This window comes from Panulirus ornatus, chromosome 20, assembly GCF_036320965.1.
Source record: "Panulirus ornatus isolate Po-2019 chromosome 20, ASM3632096v1, whole genome shotgun sequence".
Taxonomy (NCBI): Eukaryota; Metazoa; Arthropoda; class Malacostraca; order Decapoda; family Palinuridae; genus Panulirus; species Panulirus ornatus.
In genome coordinates this window covers 65,958,655-65,981,969 of record NC_092243.1, presented here as the reverse complement: position 1 = coordinate 65,981,969, position 23,315 = coordinate 65,958,655, and the positions used below count along the sequence as shown (strand labels likewise).

At 36.3% G+C, this 23,315-nt stretch overlaps 1 protein-coding gene across 1 annotated transcript in view; it reads left to right on the top strand.

Annotated features, from left to right (window-relative positions):
• LOC139756074 (uncharacterized) overlaps positions 1–23,074 on the top strand; it is a 323,958-nt gene extending 300,884 nt beyond the window's left edge. Inside the window, 7 exon segments of the mRNA XM_071675087.1 lie at positions 3,082–3,277; positions 4,783–4,940; positions 5,663–5,877; positions 14,289–14,309; positions 15,207–15,309; positions 16,023–16,089; positions 20,389–23,074. Coding sequence (XP_071531188.1) covers positions 3,082–3,277; positions 4,783–4,940; positions 5,663–5,877; positions 14,289–14,309; positions 15,207–15,309; positions 16,023–16,089; positions 20,389–20,456 — 828 coding nt within the window. The 3' untranslated portion in view covers positions 20,457–23,074.
• The last annotated feature ends 241 nt before the right edge of the window (positions 23,075–23,315 follow it).

Genomic DNA, 23,315 nt, shown 5'->3' with positions numbered 1-23,315 from the left:
CATTTCGTAGTTGATTTATTATATTTACACACAAATGCCTCTTCTGCTTCAGCGGTGTCATCTGCACACACACACACACACCCTCACAACTCGCTCGCTGTCATGTATAATGGCCCAGACTGTCTCATGGTTTATGCTGTCGGGCATAGGCTTTTGTTTATTATTGTTAATTATTATCATTATCATCATTATTACTATCAGTAATGTTACATTATTTGCTATCAACAGTAACATTAAGACTTTTTATTAGACTTCCCTGTGGTGGGTTTGAACAAGATAGCGTGGTCATACTTTGTGGCTGCTGGCCTACTTTTAAAGTGCCAGGATGCAATTTAACACTTGGCAAAACATTTTTTTTTTTTTATCAGTGTCTTGTAGGTATGCGATTAATGAATTTTTTATGAAAAATTATCGTAGATACGTAAGGGCTTGTATTTCACTTTTTATTTATTAATGATATATCTTACCTAGTGAGAGAGAGAAATCACCTCACTCATCCACCACATTCGCTGTGAGCAAGACATTCGTAAATCTCACCTCCTCCTCCTCCTCCTCCTCCTCCAGTCTTCCCTCATATATTATGCTCTACTGTTCCTGTTTCACTTGGGGAAACTGTAAACTTTAAACTTTCTGTTCTTCATATCGAGCCTCACCCTGGAACGTCTGTGCCTGCATGTGAACACTGTACTAGATTTTTTGTTAAGGGGTATTTATAGAGCACTGTATTTTTTTTTTTTCGTAGGCGAATGGAAAAATAATAATGATTTTTTTATGAGATAAATTACCTCCTGGCGTATATAAACTGTTGAAATATCGATCTTAATGATGAGCTATGATTAATGGGTCATTGATATTAGCTAATGGGATGTTGAGAGCAAGGCTGTATTATTAGTAGTAGATGAAGAGAGAGAGTGCAGTCTTAATAAGGACCTTATCACTCCGAAGGAGTCCACATCATTTTCTTGCCCCTAAGTGGAGTGCAGCTTCGAAGCTGTTGGAGCCCCTGTAGAATGGGTAATGGGGGGTTGTATAATGATTTTGTATATAGAATGGATAGTGGGGGTTGCATATTGATGATTTCGTAAATAGAATGGATAGTGAGGGTTGTATAATGATGATTTCGTATATAGAATGGGTAGTGGGGATTGTATAATGATGATTTCGTAATATAACAAGTGTTGCCCCCCACACCAGTGACAGTATCTATGATTGTGTGTGTTAGGAGTCAGAGTCCATTTCCAACTAGGTGATTATCAGCGGCACATTGATGATAACGTGTGGTCAGAGGTCTTGATAGTGATGTGTGACTTTATCAAGGTTTACCGTGATAATATTCTGAATACATTTTATGGAGTAACTGATATAGATGGTATTAAGAGGTGTTGTACGGGGTAAAAATCTTGTGGTGTGATTTGATTTCTTTAAAGATGATAGAGTAAGATATTGTTCTAATGAAGGTTAGTTCAGTTGTAGGTGGAAGTTGAAAATCGAGAACTTTCGAGTTTGTACAATAATAGGAAACTTCACTGTTGCATTTTGATAACGGTTTAAGTTATATAAACAGTCACAAGTGTCCTTCCTCGTAAAACTCAGTGCAGGCAATGGAAATTCCTTTCATTTTATCAAATATATGAATATTTTATCCTCTTTACAATTTAAGAACAAATTGGGCATACTAAAACACTTTGTATACCACAATTTAAACCTTTGAAACATCCATCCAGTTATAGACACCCTCCCACCCTCCTCCTCCCGGTTTTGTACCCAACTGTACACTGAAGATGGTACAGCTTATCCCAGAACATGAAACAGTAGGGCTCCTTGATCTCATACATTCTGCTGAATCGCCTCAAGAATACCATGACAATAAGTAAATTCATTTAATTTCTTTTATAAGAAACATATCCTTTACTGCAACCTCAACGAAAGTGAGTCTATTTTTGTATTATTTGTTATTTTGTGTGTGTGTGCTAACCAAGGTTATTTTGTTCTTATAAACCTAAAACTTCCTCAGCAATGATTGTCACTTTGAGTTGTTTTAGCAAGTTTTTAATCATAAATGTTTTTTAAAGAAGTAATGAGGAATACCCCCAACCCTAGAGTTGTTAGCCAAAAGCCTTGGTGATCTCTCCCCAAAAAATTGAAACCGAGAACTGTGCTCAAGTAATTGTAATTATAAGTAAGTCTAAGAGTCTAAACATAAGCTCATATATGATATAGGATACAATAAGTTGCACTGTTTTACTTCCACCTACTCACTCTAAAAGACAAAGAAATCCAGTTGTCTTTATGATGAGATTATTACTGAAAAAAGGCCAGGACATCTGTGTCCTTGTCATTTGTATGTTTTTGGTGATGGCCTTGAATTTTTGTATATTTGATTGTGCTTTCAGCATACGTTGAATTTTTGTATTTTCGTTTATTGCTCTGTGATCAAGAGTTGGCCCCTTCAAGCTCTGCATGATATGAATGATTGAGTGTTTTTTTGTCTGATGTCATATATTATTATCACTATTATTATTAGTAGTAGTATAATTAAAGATTCTAAGAATTTGATTTTTTGATTGCATATGAATTTTTGGGCGTTGTCTACCAAGTGTTCTTTACTATTTCATGTAATCTTAGTTGATTGTATGAATATATATATATGTATATATAATATATATATATATATATATATATATATATATATATATATATATTTTTTTTTTTTTTTTTTCAAACTATTCGCCATTTCCCGCGTTAGCGAGGTAGCGTTAAAAACAGAGAACTGGGCCATTGAGGGAATATCCTCACCTGGCCCCCTTCTCTGTTCCTTCTTTTGGAAAATTAAAAAAAAAAATTCAGAGGGGAGGATTTCCAGCTCCCCGCTCCCTCCCCTTTTAGTCGCCTTCTACGACACGCAGGGAATATGTGGGAAGTATTCTTTCTCCCCTATCCCCAGATATATATATATATATATATATATATATATATATATATATATATATATATATATATGTACATATACTATACTCATGTTTTATTAGTAATGCGAACAACAGCACACAGATATCACAAGACTTGTGTTTTAACTTACAGGAAGCTCACAGTATGGTCCACAGTGCAAATCAGCGAGCAGCTAGTGCAGAAAGATCTCTGCGGGAGGCAGAGATGCAGGTGGAAGTGTTGCAGGCAGAAGTAACAGCCCTCAAGGCACTAGTAATCACATCTACACCAGCTGCACCTAATCCACACCTCCATCCACAACTCATCAGCAAGAGTGTTGCTGAGACAGGTGAGGAAGTTGTTTCTTATTGTGTTTATATGAAATGACTGTTCTTTAAAATGTGGGACCTGGATATTTGTTGGAATTTGATTATTCTCTATTTCTGAATGTATGTTGAATGTATATCAGAAAAATTTAACTTGCTGTATGTCGATTACACCAATATGATTGTACTCTACTCATCTGCAGTGGTGTATTACTTGTAACAGGTATATGCAGTGTCATTGTGAATGTGTAGTATACTGATAAGGAATCATGAATATAATGCATAGAATCAAAAGAAAATTAATCCTGAAAAAATTAAGATGATTGAAGTATACAAAATTCAAATGTCCATGTTTTTGTTTTGTATGTCATGCATATACCCAGGATTTGGTGTGTGTTTGTGGGATAGGGGGTTGCAAGTTATGGACTCATTAAGGTAATGATGGAAAACTGAAAACAGAAGTGATATGTAAGAATACATAATTTTCGTCATGCTTACGAGATAGTCTGGAATTTCCATATGCTGTGGCTGATGCTTTTTATGTTCACATCAGCTTCATTGTAAATGAGGGAATTATGATCTTATTGAGTTACATAGAGGTTAAATGTTATGATCAGTATTGATCAGATTTTCATGACATATCCCTAGGGATAGGGGAGAAAGAATACTTCCCATGTATTCCCTGCGTGTCTTAGAAGGCAACTAAAAGGGGAGGGAGCGAGGGGCTGGAAATCCTCCCCTCCCGTTTTTAATTTTCTAAAAGAAGGAACAGAAAAGGGAGCCATGTGAGTGTATTTTCTGTAAGGCTCATTCCTCTGTTCTTAATGCTACCTCACTGATGTGGGAAATAGTGAATATGTATGAAGAAAAGGTAACTTGAGCTGTTGTACAATAAGAGGTTTATCATGAATCTTTAGCCACCATATCTGAATGAGCTGATAAGCGATAATCAATGGAGTTTTTTTGTTTAGTGAACCAGATAGATATGCTTTTTCAGATAATCTCATCACCGTAAACATACATCATTGTTTTAGGAAAATTCACTGACCACTAATGTTAATCACTGAAACAAATGTACATCTATGTAATTTTTAGAGCATGTTTAAATTATTTTCTGGACCTTATTTACAGTGAGTGTGAACCAAGTAAAACAATTAAATAACTGTACAAAACAGTGTTCAAGGGAAGATCATTTCTGTAGAGTTTATTGTATACTTTACAGCACAAGGGCAGGGGGATCACCCACCCTCCATTTTGCTATGCCCCCTACCTGTATTGAAATTACATGGGTCAATAGAAATATGATTGAAATAATCAGGAAAGCTAGAATGTTTTATGTAGAATACATATATATTAGACAGTAAATGGTGTAATGGTAATAAATAAAAAAATTGTTTAATCTTGTTACAAGTTAGTATCCTTTATGCATTGTTTTAGTGGTAGTAGTAATTTTGATTGCACATGCTAAGTCAGTTTTTAGGTTTCATTTTGCCAGTCATGTACCTTGATGAAATATTTCATTTTCTAGGAAAAAAGATATTCCATCGAGGTCATCGTAAATCGCCTTCAGATTTTGACCTTAAATATGGGAGAGATACAACTCCTCCAAGTTCACCTCTAAAAGAAAGCAGAATAAATGATGCAGCAGCTCTTTCACAATTCCCCTTGGACCCTGAGTGTTGGGAGGTCAGTCATAGGCTTGGTCTGAACATTTACATGTTTTGAAATAAGGTTATATTACCATTTGTGTTTTATTTTGAACTTAAACTGCATGCACCATATGCTATTTCTGCATACTGGCCATGTTTTAGCTTTTTTGTTTGCTTTCTGTTTTTTATTCTGTTTTGGCCCCCAAAGCCTCATTTTGTTTTTGTTTCTCTTGATAAGTCTCCTCTTTCCCTTTTCCATCATCCCTTTGTCCCTGATTCTTTGTGTCATCACTCTTTCCTTTCTCTCTTCTGTATCAATTCCCTGACCCTCTCCTTCAGAACCTCCCTATACCTAAACTTTCTGAAGGGTTAAACGAAAAATGCAGTTTATGAACATCATTGTTAACATAATTCTTTATGAATTGAAATCCATCAAAGTTATATTTAGCTTCTTACTTACAGACTAAAGAATATTCCATGTAGATTCAGCAAGGTTTTGTAACCCATTTTCTGTAGTTAATGAACAGAAATATGCTGTAGACAGTACCCACTAAAATGATAATAGTGCTCTTACTAAAGAATTGAGGTGACCCAGGATTCTATTTTTATTATACTGGTATATCTTTGTAACTAAATTCAGTGTGGGTCCATATTCCCACTTTTGCAATTGTGAAATATTGTCATTAAAAGATTATGACTCTGCTCATTCTGAACTTCAACTCAACCAGTACATCTTTAATTTATGTTGGTTTTTAACAGGTTGATCCAGTTGTACATAAAGAATTTATTGCTTGGAAGCAGAACCCAACATTGGAACGGTCAGATCCATTCATGCAGCGGATATATGAGGAAGATATAGACCTGTGTCTTGCTTTTCCTAACACAACATTGGCACATCGTGTTCAGAGAGCCATAGAAGATAACTCTGTTTTTATTGAAGAAGTTAACCCCCGTCAAAAGAGTAGCTGCCCTAGGTGAGTTTTTGGAATTGATGTGACTCCATTCTTGAGTTATGCTTCAACTGTTTATCACATATCTAGGAAATTATTAAAATTTAGTTGATTGCAAGATTTTAATTTTGTCACATCAGTGAGATAGTAAATTGCTAAAATGTTTTTCACATCACTGAAATGGTAAATTGCTGAAATGTATTAAGTTGGAGATCTGCCAACTTTCTTGAAATGTTGAAAATTGCATTTTTAAGCAAATGAACATATATATGAGTCTTCACCAGTTTGAGGGTATCTAAAGGTGATATTTGTAATAAAATTTTATCAGTAGTTGTTGACAGTAAAGGACAGAATAGTAATCGAATGTAGCTGTTAGTTTAATATGAATTTAATGTTAAATTTAGTTTGTTTTTTTTTAACTGTACCACAGTGCATATAGCTTTAAATACAAGAATAACGACATTTCACTTATATATGAGTTGTGAGACAGGAGTAACTCATGTGATTGTCATTAGTATTTTGGTATTTGGACAGAATTGCTCTTAAGCACCAGCTCTATGAAGCTGAGCTTTATTTTTAACAATTAAGGAATTTCTATAGATATACAACTCGGTAGTAATGAGTGTGGTGGATTTTTTTTATTGCATTGCAGATCTTAGTGAATATATTGTATGTGCAATTTGTGGTAGAGTGTTATAGTATTTAGGAGAACTATAGTAATTCAAGGTGAATTTAGGAAGGTTAGTATTAATTGAAGACTTTTGAGCATTTATATGTATATATGTGTTTGCATATTTTTTCATACTTATTAACCGTTTCCTGTGTAGCAGGGTAGCACTAGGAACAGATGAAGAACAGCCTTACTTGCTCACATCCACTCTTTATCTGTCATCTATAATGCACCAAAACCAGAAGCCCCCTGTATGCATCCAAGCCCCACAGTCCTCGTTGCTTCTTCCCACAGTTCCTAGAAGAAGAGCCATTCGATGTTGACTGTAATGACTCCTCCTTTCCTTTTATATCTAAGCTGTGTAATTCTCTTTTTTTTCCTCTTTCACTCATAACTATTCACTATATTAGAGCCAGGTCTAAAAATGCCAGTGGAGCTCTGATTAATTCCTCCTCTTGTACTTTTTCCTCCCTTTGATTGGGCATGTTTTGCCTGTCGTGTTGGTCAGTATAAAAAAAACAATGAGTGATGTAGTTTTGCATGGCTGTTGTTAGTTGGATAGTGTAAAGATATTTTGATGTAATTGTAAGCCTTTGTTGATGACTCTGGCTTGTTGGCCATTATGAATTTAGCTTACCATGTTTTGGCATTATTTAGGGGTTGGGGTGGAATCAAGTATCTTTAGTGTGAGAAAGTTTCTTGGGACTATGTTGAATGCTTTGTTGATTCTGTTGCCACTGTTGCAGGAAGAGGATTGTGGTTGGTTTCAGCCATCAGAGATGTGATGTAAGAGAATTGTGTACTGTGTGGTAGTGGAGTGATTAGGTCATGATGTGTTATGGTGGAATATTATGGTTGAATTTGTTATGGATCACCTTTCCATGGAGTTTGGGCAATGGCAGTCGTGATGTAGGGTTGTAGGAAGAAGGGGAGTTGGGACTTGGAAAGTTTAGAGAGTTTAAGAACAGATATGATGTTGGCAGGAACTCTGATTACAGTAGTTTAACCAGGAGTTGTTAAAGATAACTGTAATCGCTTGGATTGCAATTTAGCCAAAGTTTTCTTATGTACAAGTTTGAGATGTCAGGGCATTTTGATTGTATTGTACGTGTCAAAGGAGTGAAGAGTAAGTAAACAGTTATTTCAGAGTGGATTTATTATATTCATGGCTGTCTCATTTAGGGGTGAGCTTAGTTTGTGGAATGACTTGTAAGCAGTGTTTCATTGATATATTTTGTGTTCTCTGGGACAGGGATCCTCATAGTCTTTTGTTGCATATCCTCTCCTTATGTCACAACCATTTTAGCGCACCCTGGTCAGACCTTGTTCTTACAATGTCACTTTCTATGCCACATATTGTTTCAAGACATTTCATTTCAAAAGATCCACCCTTTTCTGTTTTTTCACATTCAGGGCCCAAGTATAACATCCATACAATGCTGACAGGACTACTAGACCTTCAAGCATGTTCATTTTTACCCTGTCAGACACTGAATTTTTTTTACACACTCCTCAGTGCATCCAGGACCTTAATCACTTCTTCCACGCTGTGACTCACTTTAGCCCCATAGTTCTGTCCCATGCATTGTTGACTCCAAGGCACCTAAAGTGCTCTTCCTGCAGGTTCTCCCAGTTCAAGTTCATACTGAAAGCACCGTGTCTCATCCCAGTACTATGCCTCATCACGACAGTTGTTCTCATTTACTTTCATTGAAAGTCTCTCACCCCACCTAACATCTGCTCCCTTTTTCAGCTCAAATACCTTGCTCTTGACTTCTTACCACTTTCTCAACCATATTTTCCAGTCTTTTGCACTCTTTCACTTTTGATACTGTCCTGTTTTTTCTCTTTCACTAGCAAGTTAATTTCCTCATCCCACCATTCTTTACCCTTTCTTATACAACAAAATCCAACATTCAACATACTCCACACTTCACCTGCTTATGTAAGAAGTGCTTCAGTAAATATTTCCACTCCTCACTTACTCCCTGTTTCATGTACTCTCACCTGAGACTCTTCATGCATTGGGGTGGGTTGTATATCATAATGAAAACTGTGCTATAGTTAAACCTAGTAGCAAAATTCAGGTATTTCCTTAGAATATTTGAGTATCACACACACACACACACACACACACACACACACACACACACACACACAAAGTGTGCAGTAAATGGTAGGACTTCTACAGTGAAAGAGATAATGAACTAAAGAAAGAATAAGAAAATGATGAAGAAAGGAAGTGCACAGTTTGAGAACAAGTAGAGAATAATTGGGACTATTATGAGGGGAGCAAATGTGAAAGTTTTATCAATCAAAATGTGAGGAAAAAAGATGGCATAAGTATTCGAAGGATATCTAAGTACGTTACATGATAGGGGGTTGGGTGTGATATGATTAGGATTTTACAGCATTCATTGTGAGAGGATGTAGTGAAGGCATTGCTATGGATTAAGTTGGTAGAATGGCAGGAATGGATGAAATTTTAGTTGAGTATCTCAAGAAGGAGGTTGGCATTGATAGTTTTGGCAGTGCAATTTAGCATTTGTATGGCCCAAGTTAAGGTGCCTAAGGACTGGCAGAATGCATGCATAGTACCCTTTTATAAAGGCAAAGGGAATGAAAATAAATGATTGAGCAATAGATGCATACATCTGTTGAGTGCACCTGGTAAGGTGTGTGTGAGAGTGTTGAATGAGAGGGTGGTGATATTAACAGGCCATCTGAGAGGAATGATGTGGCTTCAGGAGAGATGGAGGTTTTGTGGACTAAGTGTGTGAAAAATATTTGGAGAAAGAGAGTGGCTTTTTGTTTTAGCATGCATGAACCTGAAGGAAAAGTATGATATGATTCCCATAGATGCCATATAATAGCTATGAATAGATGGGATAAGTGGAAAATTATTAAGTGCAGTGATGAGCTTTGCACTGGGGCAGTATCATAATCAGTGAGGTTAGGAGGTGCTGCTACTTTAGTAGGGGCTTAAGAATTAGGAAAATTGTGAATTGTAGTGCCTCAGGAGACTAGTTTTCTCGAGTATCCAAGTTTCACCCTGCCTTCTTGTTGTGACCTCGATATAACATCATAAGGGTTGGAGTTTTGGTTTTTCAGATAATCTGAGAGCCCCGCTGCTTATGGGAAACACTGCTCTACCAAGTTGCCTATCAAGGGTGGGGCACTATAGGCTTAAAAGCAGCACTGGAGTTCACCAGTTATGCTGGGGAGTAAAAGGGAAGAGTGATTAAGGGTAATGGCTCTGAATGTATATGGGATGGTAAAAGGAGGGAGCTTATGGAGACTTTTAAAAGTTATAGGTGGATGTGCTGGGGGCTGGGAAAATCCATGTCCTTAGGCAGGGTGTATGGAATGTAAATAGAAGGGATGAATACAGCTTGTTGTAGAGCATGGAAGGAGGAGTGCTGTTGACAAGAATGAATGACAATTATCAGGGTACAGACAAAAGATATGCAACTATACTGTCAGTGAGAGTATGGGATGTTACAGAGCATAGATGGAATGGATCAAGAATAGTGCAGATGAAAGGAAAGATTGGAATTTTGAAATATGCATAGGTTTGTATATATGTGCCTGTGAATATGAAGACTGTGTGAGGTAAGGATGACATGAAACATTTCTGGAGAAATTTGAATGACTGTTTAAATGGTTTTAAAAAGGCGTTTAGATTATTTTGAGAAGGAGAGAGAGATGTAATTGGTGACATTAATGTGAAGGTGGGATCTGATGCAATTGGCGAGATAGTTGGTAAACGGAATTCCTGGAGTAATTGAGAATGGAAGTTGTTTTGTGGATGTCTTTGCTGAGTGCAATGTGGATGAGATTTGTTGGAAGAGAAGAACAAAAGAGTTTGATTGACTTTGTGGCAATGGATGAAAGGTTGAGAAAGATTGTGCTGGATGCTAGAGTTGTGAGTGGATTCTTTAGAGACTGATCATTTTGCAGTTCTTGTGGAAGAATGATGAAAGGAAGAATTGAGAGGTAAAAGTGTTAGCAAGCAAGGAGCTGAATCAGAAAGAATGCAAGGAGTGTGAAAGAAGGATGACAAAGTTTAGAAGGAAATGCAGTGAATTTAGGGAAGCTATTATGTGTGAATGAGGTGTATGAAATGTTCAGAGAAACACTGTAAAAGGTTGTAGAATTAGTTTTTGGAAGGTCATAAGATATGAAAATATGACGGGAAATACATGGTGGACACATTAGATTTTAATTGTTTTAGAAGAGAAAAAAAAGGCATATGGTAGATTGTCTGAAAGGTACATACACGTGGGAGTTCAGCAAAAGGGAAGGGAAGAATATAAGATGTGTAAGGAGAAAGTTAAGAAGCTGATAGAGGAAAGCAAAGAAAGAGTAATTAAAGTTTTTAGAGGCAAAAGGAATGAAAACTATGGGAAAAATAAGATATTGGACTTGCAGTAGGTGAAAAAGAAAAGAAAAGTGGATGTGAGAGTGGAATGTTAATGTGATAGGTAAGGAAGAGGAGTTGCTGAATCAAAAGGAAGAAGTGAAAGGAAGATGGAAAGGGTGTTTTGAAGTACTGATGCAAGTAAAAGTAATGTAATGGTGTTTGAAAGGAAACCGAGTAAAAATATAGATATTGTAAAGCCTAATAGAGTAAAATAAGTAAATGTAGTTCTGAACTGTGGTATAGATGTAAGGGAAGAAGACTTGAAGAGACGAGGGATTTTTTTTTGTATTTTGCGAGCTATAATCGAAATTTGGTGATTTGGAAAGAAAGACAAGGGAGAGAGCAGTGCGGGGTAGAAGTCATTGCATCCCTTAATAAGATAATGAAGGGTAAAGATGTAAGGATCAAAGTGAAGAAAAGATTAAGGGACAGTGTAGTGGTACAGATGTAAGGGAAGAAGACTTGAAGAGATGAGAGAATTTTTTAGGTATTTAGGAGCTATAGTAGAAATTTGGTGATTTGGAAGGAAAGATAAGGGAGAGAGCAGTATGGGGTAGAAGAGTCATTGGGTCCCTTAAGATAATGAAGGGTAAAGGTGTAAGTATCAAAGTGAAGAAAAATCGAGACAGCATAGTCCTCATGGTTCTGACCTATGCAGCCAAAATGTGGACTTGAAATGAGTCACAGAGGACAAGAATTGTGGCTATGGAAAGGAGCTGTGTGAAAGGAGGGATCTGTATGATAAGATGGATTGAAGAAATAATTGAGGGGTTTTATGAGAGATTTACTATGGCTGGGGATGCAAAGGGAATGAATTTTTGAGTGGTAGAGTTGGTGACTTAATACTTTTAAGGTGGTTTGGTAATGTGGAGAGAATATGAAATGGAGTTTACAAGGAGAGTATATGATGGTATGATTAAAGGGCTTGGTGTGAGATGATGAGCACTTATGACATGGGGGAATGGAAATAGAGTGAAAGAGTACAGGAGGAAGAGAAATGGTGGAAGAATGCATGGAATAGTGTATGCAAGGGAGGCATATAAGGAGATAGAGGTAAATGGAGAGACTTTTGCTGTAATCACCACCTTGATGGGGCATCAGAGATATAGATAGAAAATGAGGAGCTTTTACTAGAAGAGTAAAGCACATGTGTGAGAAAAAAGGAGGAGAGTGAGTAGTTCCTGATAAAGGTGGTCCTGTGGCAAGGATGTAATATGTCTCCATTGCATTGTTATATGTTCATGGATTGAGTCATGAGGAAAGTTAATACAATATCCTTAGAACATGGAGCTTGTCTAAAGTGTGCATAGGTTGTTTGTTGATCATATGTCTGGTGGCAGACTCCAGAAAGAAACACCTGTAGCTGAACACAGTGTAGATTGTTTAAAAAACAAAATGTTGAGAGTGAATATGAACCAAATTAAGATAATGAGGAGCAAGAATGGAATGAGGTTAAGATAATGAGGAGCAAGAATGGAATGAGGTTGGGTAATCTGATTGTAATTTTAAAATGGGAGAATCTGTAAAAGTAAAGCACTTTAGGTAGAAGTGAGTCATCAGATGAAAGAGGGGGCTAAGGTCCATGGTGCATTAACCCTTTAACCACTCCACCTGTGCATAGGTGGCATCTCCACCCATAGATATACAAGTGTCTGGGCAACCCTCTACCTATAGATCTACATGTTTGGTTAATCCTCCATCCATATAACTGCGGTAGTCTGCCCAATGTTTCCACATGTACATCTGTTTGTGTTTGGGCAACCTTTCCATTTGTAGATATATGAACTGAGTTTTCAAGTTTTCTCAACTCGGTTTCAAAGTTAAGTTTTGGTTTGGGAACACATTCTTGTTTAGTCATCCTCCATATGCGAGACAGAGGTAATACATGCAGTTTATGTAGATGTTGTTGTATCACCATAAATTTCACTGTTATTGCTCTTATATGTAAATATCTGTATATTTTGATACTGATAAAGCATATGTATAAATCACATATTGATTATATATGACAGAAAAGAATGATAATAATTCTATCCATACATAAGTTTACAAATAATGAACTTTTAACTTTATGTGGTGGCTATGCTATCCTTTCCTGTCTTTGATATTGGTGATTGATTACCTTGTTTGTGGGTTTTACAAGAATAAATGTACTGGTTTTGGAACGTACGAAACTGATGCCATTAGTCAGCTGTTCCTCATATTACTTTGTGAAGGTGGGCTTGGCCATTATGGATCAAAAACATATACTTTTAGATGAGTTTTCGTTATTGTATTTTGAATTTCTCATTTACTAATAGTAAAGATATACACTTAGGAAAAAAGAATTTTACAAGCAGGGAGTAGAAACTTAATTGCGAGATTAGCAAGGTTTAGGCGCATTTGGAAAGAATAGGCATTGCCTGTCAGGGTAAAGATTAGCATGAAGTTATAGTCTTGAAAGCACTGTATGTCTGTCTGTCTTAGGCCTTGAGTGCAAAAGAAAGGCATAGGGTGGATGTGTAGGAAATTAAATACCCGAGGATGATTTGTGCCGTGAGTCAATTGCATTCTATTTAAGGTGATAACCCGATTGTGCTGAAATAGTATGAGCAAGTGGAAAGTGAATAAAGAATCAGAACATCTGCATGTCTGAAGTGGAGTTAGCTCAGGGGAGGAGAAGACTGAGAATATGGAATATTGGGGTAAATGAAGCTTTTGGGCATTGGGCCTAAATGATGAGGAGGACAAGAAGCATGCTTTGGATAGAATGCATTGGAGTAATGTGATGTATGGGGTGACAACATGGTGTTAGCAACTGAACCAGGGCATTTGAAGCAGTCAGCTGTGTATGAAAGGTACTGGTCTAAGTACTCTATGCATCTCAGCTAGTGATTGTGTGTGTACAAGTAAAGCCACCATTTGTTTGCTCCTAATGCACCTTTACCAAAGCAGGAAAGGCAGTTGGGTGTAATGAAAAAAACTGATGTCAGACCATGAGTTTTCAGTGCTAACTAGTAATAGAGAAAAACATCCCAGGAATATTAAGAATGGGATCTCCTTAAAGTTGATTTACTTTTTCTAACATTTGTTTGTGTGCAATCTTGTATTTTTTGCTTATCATTTATATTGATTTTAATAGATAAACTTTTAAGGAATAAAGGAATAGCTCTTCATAGGATGTAGAAACATAGCTGAATCAGTGCTGCTGGTCTGATGATAGCTCTCATAACCATCATAGAATCAATTACTTTCATTAAGGCATTTGTATAAAATTTTGCAGTTTATGATATTTGGTATATATCTTTAAGTACTTTACCACCTTACTCAGTATTGAGATCCTGTATATGATCTCTTTTTCAGAGTTGACCCAGATGAAACCAGGTTAATATTAGTTCTGTCTCGTTTTTTAGCTTGTTAACCACCCATGCATTCCCCAGACCCCCTGCTGCCATGAATGTTGTATGAACAGTGGAATGCATTAATAACATGACAGTCCTCATACCCTATGACTGTGAAATAAACTGTAGCATTTTATTGTATGAAACCATATTATGAAGACATCTAGTTGATTTTACCTGACTCATGCATATTATTTTGTCTTTTGGATTGATTTTTTTTTTATTCTATCCTCCCTTTGGATTGTATTTTGCATCATACAGTGCCCAAGCCCCCAGATACCAATCAAGCTATGTTTTGACAGTCTTTTAAACCCTCTGTGCATGAAATTTGCATTTATGAAAAAACCTTGAATCCTTTAATAAAGCCTTGCATATCCTTTATACTAGTAGCAGAAATAATTTTGTGCTTGTGTATGAGTTACAGTAATGTGCTCTTTTTTGATAGGTTATTGCTTAATACCCCAAGACCATAGGATTAATGTATCTGTTGAGGTAACAGTAATTTATGAAATTAGGTTTATATTTTGATTAGAGGTATTAAAGATCTAAGAATTATCTGCTCAGGTATTAAAGTGAAGCCTAAAGATGCATGCAGAATGCCGTTGAAGATACTTTGAGTATTTTTGTAGACTCAGTCAATAGAATTTGTAAAGATTTATAGTGAGTGAGGTATATGTTGAATATTTTGCACAAATATTTTTCATATATTACTTGGCTGTATATATGAGAAGTGACTTTTTGGAGTCTGTAGATGGTTTATGATTAGATACTGTACTTGGCAGGCCCATACTTGAAGAATAAGTATATGTGGTTTGTTTCACTCTCTCTTTCATGTATGATGTGAAATTCCATCACTGAGTTCTCTTTTTCAATAATACAGGAAGTGTGTACTGTTGGATGTTCCTCGCTTCTGCAAGTACCGTTTCCGACTTGGAGAGTCTGATGATAATTGGTACTACATCTCACAATTAGCCAGAAATAGGGTAAGTGAGAAGCAATTTACTTTTGACGAGGATGCTCCTTAATAGGTGAAGAGTTTAAGTTCTGTGAGGAACCAGTATCCATTATTAATACATTTATTAATCTTGAAAATGATATATTGCATTGTAAGTACTGCACTGAAATCTCATTTATGCAGACTTTGTATAATTGGAATTAGCCAGAATCAACAGTGTCTGTCCAATTCTACAAATTTGAGACTAAATACAGTTATCAGCAAAATTATATAGATTTAATACAGACTTTAAGGCTGTGGTCAAACGAAGTTTAGGTATCAGCAAAGACTTCTTTCTTTGTATTAGTGATTTGAGTCTAGCTTTGTTCTTATGGATTTAGAGTGGGTGTGTTATGGCTAGGGATAGTAGTGCTAATATGATAAAGCAGTAATGATGTAATTATGTATGTATAGTAATAATGATACATATGATTAAGCTAAGAATAAAGTTTGTTTACAGAATGTTATCAAGTTCTTGTATAGTCCCTCTTCATGACCATGTAGCTCTTAGGGCCAGATGAAAAAATTGGTCTCAGCAAATATTTGTTTTTCAATCTTGTCTTCATGGTTTTCAATTCATAGCCTAAAGATCATCATATACTGGTCAGACTTAGTCTCTTCAGAGGTAGCTCAAGATTAGAAAAGTTTCTGTTGAAGAATTTTGATGATACATTCATTTGCTTCAATTTTTTTTCTTTTCAGATTATTGCAATTTGCGACTTCCTCAACTATTTGAGGTATATTAAACTTGGTCTAGTCAAGAGTTCAAGTAAGTATAAATCATTCCTCTTGTAAGATTCTCTCATGATGTATAACTTTTTTCTTGTTCTACATCCATTCTTTTACTAAACAATAGGATTATGGCAGAGTTTCCTCTTTTGATTTACTTTACACTCCTCTTTATACTCCTTGATAGAGTATTATTATTATTATTATTATTTATATTTATTTATTTATTTATTTTGCTTTGTTGCTGTCTCCCCCGTTTGCGAGGTAGCGCAAGGAAACAGATGAAAGAAATGGCCCAACCCACCCCCATACACATGCATATACATACACGTCCACACATGCAAATATACATACCCATACATCTCAGTGTACACATATATATACACACACAGACACATACATATATTCACATGCACACAATTCACACTGCCTTTATTCATTCCCATCGCCACCTCGCCACACATGGAATAACATCCCCCTCCCCCTCGTGTGCGAGGTAGCGCTAGGAAAAGACAACAAAGGCCCCATTCGTTCACACTCAGTCTCTAGCTGTCATGTAATAATGCCCGAAACCACAGCTCCCTTTCCACATCTAGGCCCCACACAACTTTCCATGGTTTACCCCAGATGCTTCACATGCCCTGATTCAATCCATTGACAGCATGTCTACCCTGGTATACCACATCGATCCAATTCACTCTATTCCTTGCCCGCCTTTAACCCTCCTGCATGTTCAGGCCCCGATCACTCAAAATCTTTTTCACTCCATCTTTCCACCTCCAATTTGGTCTCCCACTTCTCCTCGTTCCCTCCATCTCCGACACATATATCCTCTTGGTCAATCTTTCCTCACTCATTCTCTCCATGTGCCCAAACCATTTCAAAACACCCTCTTCTGCTCTCTCAACCACGCTCTTTTTATTTCCTCACATCTCTCTTACCTTTACATTACTTACTCGATCAAACCACCTCACACCACATATTGTCCTCAAACATCTCATTTCCAGCACATCCACCCTCCTGCGCACAACTCTATCCATAGCCCACGCCTCGCAACCATACAACATTGTTGGAACCACTATTCCTTCAAACATACCCATTTTTGCTTTCGGAGATAATGTTCTCGCCTTCCACACATTTTTCAACGTTCCCAGTACTTTTGCCCCCTCCCCCACCCTGTGACTCACTTCCGCTTCCATGGTTCCATCCGCTGCCAGATCCACTCCCAGATATCTAAATCACTTCACTTCCTTCAGTTTTCTCCATTCAAACTTACCTCCCAATTGACTTGTCCCTCAACCGTACTGTACCTAATAACCGTGCTCTTATTCACATTGGTGGAATGCATGCATAGTGCCATTGTACAAAGGCAAAGGGGATAAAGATGAGTGCTCAGATTACAGAGGTATAAGTTTGTTGAGTATTCCTGGGAAATTACGTGGGAGGGTATTGATTGAGAGGGTAAGTCATGTACAGAGCATCAGATTGTGGAAGAGCAGTGTGGTCTCAGAAGTGGTAGAGGATTCTTTGAAGAATGTATGTGAGAAATCCTTTGAAAAGCAAATGGATTTGTATGTAGCATTTATGGATCTGGAGAAGGCATATGATAGAGTTGATAGAGATGCTCTGTGGAAGGTATTAAGAATATATGGTGTGGGAGGCAAGTTGTTAGAAGCAGTGAAAAGTTTTTATCAAGGATGTAAGGCATGAGTGCGAGTGGGAAGAGAGGAAAGTGATTGGTTCTTGGTGAATGTCGGTTTGCGGCAGGGGTGCGTGATGTCTCCATGCTTGTTTGATTTGTTTATGGATGGGGTTTTTAGGGAGGTGAATGCAAGAGTTTTGGAGAGAGGGGCAAGTATGCAGTCTGTTGTGAATGAGAGAGCTTGGGAAGTGAGTCAGTTGTTGTTTGCTGATGATACAGTGCTGGTGGCTGATTCCTTGATAAACCCTCATTTTTGTTGTCTTATACCCCCTTGGTTTGCTGCATTGGCAGAAGGTAAAGTAAAGCATCTCATCAGACTGTGTCTCAAATGCAAATATACATACCCATACATCTCAATGTACACATATATATACACACACAGACACAGTGTTGGATTGTGGCTATGAACTTTCAAAGTCAACTTCATAAAGCAAGTTTTAGGCTTGACCTAAATTTTAGGGTAACGTGAAGTCTTAGTTATCCTGCATGCCTTCTATTTTATGAACTCAAAATGTTTGAATTTGTAAGAAAATGTATGAGACAACTCAGTATTGGTCATACTGCTATGTTGTAGAATTCAAGAATTCTGATACTGTTTTAAGTTATTTTTTTTCTTTTGAAGTTTGCCTTATTACTCTTTTACTTGAAAAGACCAAAGGCAGGACAGTTTGTAGTAGTCTTTTTACTGAAAGAGGAGTTATGAATTTTTTTTTCCATGAAGGGGAGGGTTTCCAGCCTCCTGTACTCCATTACCTGTTAGATCCCTCTTACAACAATCATGAGATATATGGTAGTTTTTGCACTCTTGTTCCCAGGGATAGGTGTCAGTGCTTTATTTACAACAGCTGAAGAGTGAAAAAGAGGCTGCTCATATTTTGCTGAAGCTACCTTGCCAGGGCAGAAGCAGTTATATGTAAAAATGAATGAGATGAAGCCAGTCTTGGTTGACAAGATTCATGAGAATTATGGCCTGGCAGGCATTAGCTGAACAAGAAGAATGATGTGCTCCTAATAGGATTTGTTTTTATTTTACTTCAGTCATAGTAGAACTTTTTGTGGCTTTCCTTTCTCATATAAAGACACTTAAGCCCATTAGACTTTCCTCTGGTTGATTTGGTAAAATTCTGATGTGTTATTGTGTCTTGCTGAAATACTGCTACTAAAAATGAGTGAGGGTGTCTCAGCAAGTGTAAACTTTTCCACTGAAATACATCAGCTGTGGATGATCGGGGCAAACACCAAGGTATGAAACTTCTCATATTATTTATGAGGATAGGTCCTGTTCTTATTTACAAGTAGGATTTTTTAAAGAATACTCATTTCTGAGTCTTACTGAGGAAAAATCTGATTGGAAATTACTGTATGTTTCGTTATGTTCCTGATGAATTTATCAGTAGAATAGAAATCTACCTTGCACACTAGCACTTGAACTAACTAAATATGGATGGAGTGATGAGAGATGAAAGCAAAGCTAAGGTAAAGAGGTATTAAGATGGAGTATGATGGTGAAATATGGTGACCTGTCAGCGAATAATACTGTGTTGTTCACTAAAAGTGAAGAGGAGTTGCAGAAGGTTGAAAGTGTGTTTTATTATTTGTATAAGTTTAGGTGATTGAAGGTAAAGGCGAGTAAAAGTAAAGTAATGGTTTGAAAGGAAACAGAGTGAAAGTAAAGATTTTACAAAACCCTTTAGAATGAGAGAATAAAGTGTACTAAACTTTTTCATAGATATGGGGGGAGGGAAGAAACACAGGAAGAGGTAGCAGTATTTAAGTATTTGGTAGCTATCGTGGGTAAGTTTGATATGGAAGTAAGATAAGGGAGAGAACAGTACAAAGTAGAAGGGTCATTGGGTCCCTTAAAAAATAATGGAAAGTAGAGGTGTGAGTATGGAAGTGAAGAAAGGGGTAAGGGACAGCATAGTCCCCAAACCCTGCCTATGCAGCCGAAACATAGACATGGAATGTCACAGAGGTCAAGAATCGAGGCTGTGGAAATTATTTACTTGAAAGGAACTTTTGGTATAACTAGATTTGTCATGGCAGAAAATGCAAAGGGAATGAGTTGTGGTGATTGAGTGGGTGAAATTCAATACTTTGAGGTGATTTCTGCATGTGTAAAGAATGCCATGGCCACCCTCTTGATGAGAGCTCCTAGAGGAAACAGGTGTCAGAGATGTAGATAGATAGATAAATAGAAATGATAAACGTATGGTACTTGATACAATTATACCTCCATCTCATTCTACCATCGTCTACCTCATTCCTTCATCACCAGTATTCTCAGTAAGAATTATTAGATATTGTCTGATTTACCATTGAAATGGCAACAGTTGCTGAATCAATGAGTCTGTTGTACATCATGGTAGAGTTTGGTATATTGATGGTAAGCTGTTTTGAGTATGGTCCATACATGAGAAATAGACTAAGAATAATTTTGGTCTGGAACGTAATCCTCCTTTATAGTGTGGGTGTCAATTACTCCTGTAACATTATGCAATAATAATAAATTGCAGGAACATAATTACATTGATTTGCAAGGACCCCCTGTAATATTTAAATGTGATCCAGAATCTTTACTGCATCCCTTATGTCTTTGTATGAACAACATAACTTAATTTGTGCTCTTTTCCACAGTTCATGACGTGTATTGGGAGATAGTGAAGCTTCGACGCCAGATGGCTCTGGCACGGCTAGGTTTCTGAGCATCTAAAGTCATTCGTTTGTTGTCCTAATGTATAAGTTATTGAAAGAAATATTTCACCAGAGGAATTCTCTCAAGACAGCAACTCAAGAGTGATCTGATGATAACACTTAGTATCTCTAAATGTACTGTCATGATACTGTAAAATTCATGCACATGGATAACTAGCAGTCTAGTGTTTACTCTAGTGACATTATTAAACTTTGTGATTTTGTCAATGTCATCATAATAATTGAGCGTGCTTGGTACTCTACAGTTATGTGGTATTTTGAAACGAGCATGTAATTATTAAAGAAATGGGAAATGTTGCAACTTGGATGAAATTTTTGTGGGAACATAAGTGAGAAATACAAAGATATTTTATACCATTACAACTTCTCAGCCTTACTAGAACTGCCCCGTTTTTATACAGTTCAATCTTATATGTTGTTACAGAATTAAATTTAGAATATACAAATTAAATTCTTTTATTTATATGATAGATAGGTGTTAAGAAATTTCATTGTGTTGAAAATGTGTCATTATCATTTTAGGAGAATTACTCTTGTTCATGGTAATACTGGGGAATAAGGAAGCATCACATTGCTAGTTGTCATGTTATACATACATATAGCAGTCACAAGTTTGGAGACAAGTGATAGGTATTATGCATTTGTCTTGAATTAATAAGCAAGCATTTGGTGCTGGTAGTATTATCAAATATTTCATTATCATCATTTTCTGTATTAGGTAAAGAAAAGAATGTTCAAGGCCACAGTTTAGGATGAATGCAGGGGAGGGACAGGGGCTGTTGAGTGTTTTCTATCAATGTTATATACATGTTGCCATTATGTGAATGATCCCTAAGGCTTTTCTCTCACCAAAAGGTGCTTGTTTAGGTATGCTGACAAGTGCTCTTTAAGCATCATATTATCTTTCAGAAGTTAGGCCTGTGATACACTCCTACTTACTGTATTATGAAGATCTTAGGCAGGATTCCTGCATCAGTTTATTTTGTATCTGTGCTACTTTGGTATTTGTGCTGTGTGTAGAGTAATTCTATTGAAGCAACATAATGAGTATCCAGTAGAGTCACTGAGGTTGTACTTTCATTGTGGATGATTCTTTAGGCAGTAAACATTGAAGAGAATATCTATATTGATATATTTGTAATGGGACATTTAAAAAGCATTGTGGATATGTGAATTTTAATTTAAATGTAAAAGCTATATTTTTACTGTTTGTACCTTGAAAAATTATATTATAAAAGCAGTGAAAATAAGAAGAAAATTCTAACATTAACGAGTAAGTCATTGTTAGAGGATGGTGTAGACGTAATACTGTTAGAGAATGGTTTAGACTTAATACTGTCATTTCAGATCTGATATTTTGTAAATATATATATGTGTATATAAATCTGTATTTTACAAAGATTATAAATACTCCTATTAATACTTCTTAGGTTTTTAGTTTTCCATTTGTTCTAATGTAGCTTTTGATTCGAAGCTGATTATGCATTGCCACAGGCACTCTTAATAGACTTTATTCAAGTTCCTGTATTATATGGAATGTCCAGGGTAAGAGGCAGACCTATGCATCTCTAAGAGGTAATTTAAGGGAATGCACTGTCTCAAAGAACAGTTTAGACATGGAATGGGATTTTGCCTCATGGTTTACTGTACACAAAAAGAGATACTCAGGATTATTAAAACATCAAAATTTTTTTGTACCTCTTAAATTTGTTGACTGTAATTGTGATTTAATTCAGCATAAACTATATGAAATATTAGATTGCCTCCAAAACAAAATTATACAAAAAATGGTAGTATATAACATTTAGGGTACAGAGAATAAATGTTTGTAATAAGATAGTGTTAGATTGGTAGGGGTCTGTTCAACCTGTAATTAAGGGGAATTTTTATACTTACCAGAATTGAAGATCCACACCATTAGCTAGCTTGATATACATAAAATTGAATTGTATGAAGAGACAACAGAAGTACTGAAGAAATTGTTTAATTGCCAAACTAGAAAGATTTTGATGTAATCATGTTTGTGTAAAGAGGGAAGAAGTTTCCAAGTACATTAATATATTTTGTCTTTCATTAGGTTTATGATATAATGTTAAGTTTTCATTTCCAGCCCATACCTCTCATGAAATTATTGAATTTTGTACAGTATCAACAGCATTGTGTGAAGGAAGTCTTTAATATATTATTATCTTCATTTGATTACTTATTCAGTTTGACAAATAATCACATACTTTACAGAAAAGTGTACCTGGTGTTAAGTAATTTTTTCAAATAACTGGAATGACATCATAGAAACTTTTGAAATCTCTGGTGATCATCAACAGTTTTCATATCTCTTCAATCTTCATATGATCTAGTTTAGTTAATCATCAAATATTGTTTGTTATAACAACCTAAAAAAGTTATCACAATCCAGCATAATTTACATGCAAGTTATCAATCTTGTAGATGAAATTAAATCTCTTACCCATATACTTGTAATATGTATCTCTAAATTTAGTAGTGTCCAGACTTGTCTTTCAAGATACAGGTAACCATTACAATATTTTGAGTCTGTTTTGAAGTTGTGTTTGCAGTTCTGTAAATAAAGTAAACATGCAGTACTAAATAGCTTTCCTTTTTCCCCCCCCAAAAAAAAGAGGAATTGGTGATGAGTGATAACAAGAGTGGAAACAGAGTGGAGGACTACTGGAGGGAGAGAAATGGGGGAAGAATGCATGGAATGATGTATCTGAGGAATAGGTGGACACTTGCTGTGGCCATCCCCTTGATGGGAGTTCTGGGCATCAAAGATATAGATAGATAAAGACTGTGATTAACGGAATACCATAATTAAAGGGAATGTGTTT